The 7475-nt window shown below is 42.2% G+C and overlaps 1 protein-coding gene across 1 annotated transcript; it reads left to right on the forward strand.

The window, feature by feature from the left end:
- The first annotated feature begins 3153 nt into the window (after positions 1-3153).
- LOC119339044 lies at positions 3154-7178 on the forward strand. Its single transcript, XM_037611228.1, has 5 exons — positions 3154-3350; positions 3445-3680; positions 4465-4624; positions 5449-5821; positions 6264-7178. Exons 1-4 carry the CDS (start codon positions 3154-3156, stop codon positions 5564-5566), a joined length of 711 nt encoding a protein of 236 aa, XP_037467125.1. The 3' UTR covers positions 5567-5821; positions 6264-7178.
- Positions 7179-7475: the final 297 nt, after the last annotated feature.

Raw genomic sequence — 7475 nt, forward strand, 5'->3', positions numbered from 1 at the left:
ATCCTTAGCCAAAACTCACACCCATTAGCCATGTGCATTTCCCGTACCGCTAATCAAACACTTGGCTGCTTATTCATGTTTGAGCATCGATCGGTCTCCTCGTGAGAATCTTATGTTGTGATTTTCTTCCTAGAACCTACCTAGGGAGTGCCCAACCCACTAGACATGCCTAGGCCGCCCAGAACACATGGCAACGCCACGGTCACGCGATGACCACGCGGCGAGCATGCGAGTTTACGCGCTCTAGAGTTGGGGCCCTCGCCCACCGTCCAAACCTCGACATATCGCCACCAAACCATGTATTTATGATTAAATAGGTACTTATGTAACTAGAAATGATTTTTGGAAAAAATAAATGGCAAACTATGAGGCAACTGCAGTTCAAATTTGACCTGCTTCCTACTGAATCGGCGGGAATTTGTCTTTTTCACCATAGGTGGATCAAAACTTTTGACACCCAACCATTTTGTCAATTGTGCATTAAATATGGCCTAGTATTTTATAAAATTGATTTGGTCCAATTTTGCAACAAATATATGGTAGGTCCTTCAAAAAAAAAACTCATTTCAAGCACTCGGAAAATGGAAAATGAATTTTCCGTGCAAAGAAAATGAAAACTTCCGTAGGCAACATTGTTTTCCATTCCAATATGCACCCTTGTGCACAATATTAGATTATTTGAACAAACTATGCCATGAATGTGGCCATAAGATTGATCATTTGGCTTGAAAGCCATGAATCTTCTTGCATGATAGCTCATTTTTTAGAACACTTTTTTAAAATAATTTCTGTATTACAAGTTTATTATTTTCCCTAGAAACTTGGTCACATATAATGACACAATCCGAAGGTTTTCCAATTTTTTGATTTTTTTGAATTTTTTATGCCCGTTTCAAAATGCGGTCAAAACAACGGGCTTGACCGTTCCTAGCTAGTGGTTGAATCTTGGAAAGATTTTGGTGTTTCTATGATAAAATAGATACTTATGTACCTATAAATGATTTTTGGAAAAAATAAATAGCAAACTATGAGGCAGCTGCAGTTCAAATTTGACCCGCTTCCTACTAAATCCGTGGGAATTTGTCTTTTTCATCAGAGGTGTATCAAAACTTTTTACACCCAACCATTTTGTAAATTGTGCATTAAACATGGCCTAGTATTTTATAAAATTGATTTGGTCCATTTTTGCAACAATTATTTGGTAGTTCCTTCACAAAAAAATCTCATTTCGGGCACTCAAAAATGGGAAAATGAATTTTCCGTGCAAAGAAAATGAAAAGTCCCTTACGCAACATTGTTTGGAATTCCAAGATGCACCATTATGCACAATATGAGATCATTTGAACAAACTATGCCATGAATGTGGCCATAAGATTGATCATTTGGCATGAAAGCCATGAATCTTGACGCATCATAACTCATTTCTGAGAACACTTTTTTAAAATAATTGTTGTATTACAAGTTTATTATTTTTCCTGAAAACTTGGTCACATATGATGGCACAATGCGAAGGTTTTCCAATTTTTTGATGTTTTTCTGAATTTTTATGCCCGTTTCAAAATGCGGTCAAAACGGCGGGCTTTACCGTTTCTAGATAGTGGTTGAATCTTGAATTTTTTTTGTGTTTCTTTGATTAAATAGATACTTATGTACCTAGAAATGATTTCTGGAAAAAATAAAGACCAAACTATGAGGCAGCTGCAGTTCAAATTTGACCCGCTTCCTACTAAATCGGCGGGAATTTGTCTTTTTCACCAGAGGTGGATCAAAACTTTTGACACCCAACCTTTTTTGAATTATGCATTAAATATGGCCTAGTATTTTATAAAATTGATTTGGTCCAATTTTGCAATAAATATATGGAAGGTCCTTCACAAAAAAAACCTCATTTCGGGCACTCGAAAAATGGTAAATGAATTTTTCGTCCAAAGAAAATGAAAACTCCCTTAGGCAACATTGTTTGGAATTCTAAGATGCATCATTGTGGATAATATGAGATCATTTGAACAAACTATGCCATGAATGTGGACATACGATTGATCATTTGGCTTGAAAGTCATGAATCTTCACACTTGATAGCTCGTTTCTGAGAACACTTTTTTAAAATAATTGCCATATTACAAGTTCATAATTTTTACTGGTAACTTGGCCACATATAATGAAACAATGCGAAGGTTTTCCAATTTTTTGATTTTTTTGAATTTTTTATGCCCGTTTCAAAATGCGGTCAAAATGGCGGGAATAACCGTTCCTATCTAGTGGTTGAATCTTGAATTTTTTTTGGTGTTTCTCTGATTAAATAGATAGTTATGTACCTATAAATGATTTTTGGAAAAAATAAAGAGCAAACTATGAGGCAGCAGCAGTTCAGATTTGACCCGCTTCCTATTGAATCGGCAGGAATTTATCTTTTTCACCACAGGTGAGTAAAAGCTTTTGACACCCAACTGTTTGCTCAATTATACTTTAAATATAGACTAATATTTTAGAAAAATGATTTTGTGCCATTTTGCAAAAAATGTATGGTAGTTCCTTCACAAAAAAACACATTTTGGTCACTCAGAGAATGAAAAATGGTTCTTTTGAGCAAAAAAATGAAAACCTCCCAAATCAACATTGTTTGTCATGCCTAAATACACGCATGTACAAAATACTGGTTTATTTGAACTAACTATAAGAGGTTAAATGTTTGCCTGAATAAGAGGGTACAAACTATAAAAGAGAAAAAATATTTAATTCTGATTGGTGGAACCAGTTGTGGCATGGATTAGTGACATGGCAAACATCTGTCCATCCATCCATCCATCCATCCATCCGTCCGTCCATCCACCCCTCCGCTCTCTCTCTCTCTCGTGCGCGCTGTCACACAGCTAACCCTAGCGATCCACCTCTCCCCTCCCCTCCCCTCGCGCAGCCGCTACCCACCTCTTCCTGTCTCGATTCCCACCCACATCGCCGCCGCCGCTGCCGCCGGCCTATGCCCTCCCCCACACCGCCGCCCCTCCTCACCTTCTCTCCCCGGTCGAGTAGCAGCAGGTGAGGCGGAGGCGGCAGCCAGATCCGCCGCGTTGCTTCTGGATCCGCGCCCTCTCCACCACCGATTCATCTCCAATCTGGATCCGCCGCGTTGCCACCGACACCCAACCCCACCCCATGAACCCCTTCTGCGAGATTGCCGTGGAGGAGGCACTGCGGTTCCGCGAGGCCGGCGCCGCCTCCGAGGTCGTCGCAGCCATCGTCGGTCCCGCGCAGGCCGCCGACACGCTCCGCACTGCGCTTTCCATGGGCGCCGACCGCGCCGTCCACGTCCTCCACGACCCCGACCCCGCCGCCCGCTCCTCCCGCTCGCTGTTGCCGAGATTCTCCGCGCCCTCGCGCTCCAGGAGACCCCCGACCTCCTCATCCTCGGCAAGCAGGTTCTCAGATCGGCCTCGATTCAGTCAGTTTTTTGCCTCGTCTTTCATGGTGTCTGACTTGCTCTGCTTCCTGCCTGCCGGCCCGTCGTCCTCCTCCACGCCCCCACCCGCGGGCCTCCGCCGCGTCCACATCTGGAGCTCCTCGACCCCATCCCGTCCGCGGCGGTGACCAGCTACAGCCTCTCTCTCTCTCTCTCTCTCTGCTCGGCTGGGCGGCAGTGAAGTGGGCAGGCGATCCACTCATCCTGATTTCTCTTCTCGGTGGTACGAAAGCCCCAACACTCTATGCTTCTTTCCTCTCCGAGTTGCTTCAGGCCATCCAGGTGGTGGCGGCCTGGCCTGACTGCTCCGATAGAAGCTCGTTTTCTTTCTGAATAGTTTAGGAATCCCTCAGGCCTTGCACTTTTCATTTAGCTAGCATATCATGTGAACTTGAATCAAGTTGAATTAGGGATACTTTGCCTTATTAGTGTGATGTCTCTCTTCTCTGATTGTGCACCACGCTGGAAATCTTGTGCTTGTTGGATGCAATTGCAGTTGTAATTACAAACCAGGAATACTAAATTTCATTGCCACATGTAGTTTACTTCTAGCTTAGGGGACAGATAGATTGGGTCACATCTTATATAGGGTTGATTCATTAGGACAGGTATCTTCTTCATCTGCGCTGGACATGGTCCATGCCTTGATGTGTATTGTATTTTTCACAAGATAGGGTCAAATCTTAGATAGGGTTGATTCATTTGATACTACTTAGGTTTGTCATGTCCATGTAGCTCCAGATGACTGACTGACTAGTACTCGCGCGTGCCGGCGAAGCAGATCCTTCTTGTTTTTAAGAGTTGTCCTTGGATTACACACACTACTTGCCTGTACTACTATTTTCCTAGTAGTATTGTATAAAACTCTGTCACCACTCAATTTGGATAACAGTTAAACCCATTGAGTTTGTATCTTATGATGCTATTTGACACCATGTTACAACTTGATAACTACCTTTTGTTCTGTGTATCTTGTGTTCTAACACCTGTTTACTTTGATCTTGCAGTTTCACCCATCGGTAAGGACAAGACACACATAAACATCCTGGTCATTGGCCATGTCGACCACCACTGGCCATCTGATCTACAAGCCATCCGAGAAGTCGATGGCGGCGGCGCTGGAGTTCCTGGGGCGCAGCGCTCGACACGCCCGGAGCTGCCGGAGTGGTACGCCACGCTCGTCGAAGAAGCTTTGCTTCTGTTCTTACACATAGCCGTAATCTGTTGGTAGATTGGTTAGCAGGTGTTTATTTTGTGCTGATGCATGTGATTCTCATCCCTAAACTCAAGGGGTTTCTCTATGTGTTACTACTCCCTCCGTCCGAAAATACTTGTCATCAAAATGGACAAAAAGGGATGTATGTAGAACTAAAATACATCTAGATACATCCCCTTTTATTCATTTTGATGACAAGTATTTATGGACGGAGGGAGTACCTCCGTCCCAAATTATAAGATGTTTTGTTAGGCTATTTTAGCCTACCAAAACATTTTATAATTTGGAACAGAGGAAGTAGCTTATTATTAGCAGTTGTAAATCTGCGTGTAGATCTAGTTTCAAACTCTTATGCGTTGATGCAAGTTGTTTTTGGCTGTAATTTAAAGGAGTTGCTCATGCCGGTAGCCTTGACATGTAGGATATCTATAGTTTCTGTTGCTCATGCTCATCCGCAAGCTTTTGGATTTATTGTTAGTCAGATTTCTGTTTTACTTCTGTTTGGTTCTAGGATCTGTGGGTCGTGAGCAGAATTAAAAGCATTTGCACTTGCATTCTCTGTTATATGTATCCAACCATACCATCTTTTCGTTCTACGCACAGTTTATTGCATCTAACTAGTACCTGCATCTTGATTTGCTTGAATTTCTCATTATCTGATTTAACCCGTCGAGTTTGTATCTATAAGTTTATTTGATATGTTAAGCTTGACAACTACCCTTAGTTCTGTTTTCTTGTCTCCTAACACTTGTTTACTTTGATCTTGCGGTTTCAGCCATGGGCAAGGGACAAGACTTGCATCGACATCGTGGTCATTGGCGATGTCGACCACCACTGGCCATCTGATCTACAAGCTTGGAGGTATTGACAAGCGTGTGATCGAGAGGTTTTAGAAGGAAGCCACTGAGATGAACAAGAGGTCATTCAAGTATGCGTGGGTGCTCGACCAGCTGAAGGCTGACCGTGAGAGGGGTATCAACATTGATATTGCCCTGTGGAAGTTTGAGACCACCAAGTACTACTGCAATGTCATCGATGCCCCTGGACACCTTGATTTCATCAAGACTCCACCACTGGCTGTTTCTCCTAGGATGGTTGGACCTGTCAGCACACCCTCCTTGCTTTCACTCTTGGAGTGAAGCAACAAGGTATACTAGTTATTCAACTTTGGATGCTAATTCTTATGAGTGACCATATGACCTGTGTACCTAATTTGCTATCCATTTGATTCACAATTACTTCAGCCAATGTCAATGCTCATTAGTGCATAAACACCCTGTGAACATTATCTCATTCTTAGGCCTCGAGTGATATTTCTTCAGGCTAGTGCATTAATAATATGTGTTGCTCACTTTGTTTCTTATATCCTATAATTCAGAAAAGTATGTACTAATTTGTATATACTTGATGGGAATGTTTAGAACCACTTAGTAAATGTACAGGCTCATTGGTACTACTGAATAGCCTTGTAATTTATGTTGCTTCTGGAGGTGTGGAGTCCCAGTCTTTGTTCCTGGTTCTATTCATGTTGCTTCTGTGGTGTGGAGTCGCGTCTTGACCGAGGATTTGGTGCGTGTTTCGTCTTTGCAGGAACAACTTAAGGAAGGAGTACAGGGAGAAGCACCCTGACGTCAGGCATGTCTTCGTGGTAAGCGCCTTGGTCCCGTTCCGTCACCTGTCCGCCTCTGTCTTGTGTTGTTTGTTCGAATTGTTACTGCGATGAGTTTCCTTGTGAATTCCGTGTCCTGATCTGGTTTGGGTTTAGTTCTCTGGCTTGTTCAAACCGAGAGGACTGTGTTCTCAGATTGTTGCTAGAATTGCAACTGCTCATTTTGTATTAAGCTAGGATAAACATCTTTTTTAGAACATGGGTTGAAGTAGATTGTACTTGCCTACTGAGAATATGAAAACAAGATATTATGTTTGCTAATATGAAGATAGCATTGTGTTTAATCTAGTACTGATGATTGTTTTCATTCTCATATAAATTTGTTAATGATGGTGATTTTGTACTAGCATATAAACTTGTTTTTGTTGTCACTTGATACATACTTAGCTTGTACTTGAAGTTGTGGGTTAATGCTGGTAATTTTGTTCTACTTGTATGCATTGGTACCCCCATCATCGAGCGCACGGATGCAATAGTGGCAAGAAGATCATGGTCGTGTGCATCATCAAGCACACCATGGCGAGCATCCACCTCCTCACAGTGGCAAGAAGAGCAGGTGCCTAGTTTGTAATCGCTGTCGAAGGAGCTCCATGCTGAAGAACATAACACTTGTAGAGCTTGTAAAGTACCATGTTATTGAACTTGTGGAGCATGTAACTATGACTTCCACTATTGTATGTTAGAGTTATTTGTACAACTTGCTACACTTGCTGAAGAACATAACACTTGTAGAGCTTGCAAAGTGTATGTTAGAGTTATTTGTACAATAGCAACTCTGTATTGACAGCAGCAACACTGGCTGGTATTTGAAGTATTTTGTGTGTTTTCTGTGCCAATTTAAATATTGTGTATTTATTTACGTTAAGTTGGAAAATGAAGAATGTGACCCTGACAAAAAAAGAAAAAAATGAAACTGTTGAGACAAAAAGGCCATGGGCCAAAAATAAAAAGGCTGCAATGAAGGCCATGGGCCAAAAATAAAAAGGCTGCAATGTTGGGCTTGGTCCATTAAGCTAACAAAAAAATCATAGGAAAAATATAAATGGGCTCGGCCCATATAAACACCGAATTGGACCGAGCTGATTCTTGTGCCACATCAGATTGCCACGTCGGATGCCTACGTGGCCTGGGGC

This window comes from Triticum dicoccoides, chromosome 7B (genome assembly GCF_002162155.2).
Source record: "Triticum dicoccoides isolate Atlit2015 ecotype Zavitan chromosome 7B, WEW_v2.0, whole genome shotgun sequence".
In the NCBI taxonomy this organism is placed as follows: domain Eukaryota; kingdom Viridiplantae; phylum Streptophyta; class Magnoliopsida; order Poales; family Poaceae; genus Triticum; species Triticum dicoccoides.

What these genes read in the sequence shown, in the direction of transcription:
- LOC119339044 (XM_037611228.1), top strand. Translation starts at nt 3,154, where the DNA reads ATGAACCCCTTCTGCGAGATTGCCGTGGAGGAGGCACTGCGGTTCCGC. An exon ending in CCTGATTTCTCTTCTCGGTG is followed by an intron (nt 3,681 to 4,464) that starts GTACGAAAGCCC and finishes TTGATCTTGCAG; the next exon opens with TTTCACCCATCGGTAAGGAC. An exon ending in CGCCCGGAGCTGCCGGAGTG is followed by an intron (nt 4,625 to 5,448) that starts GTACGCCACGCT and finishes TTGCGGTTTCAG; the next exon opens with CCATGGGCAAGGGACAAGAC.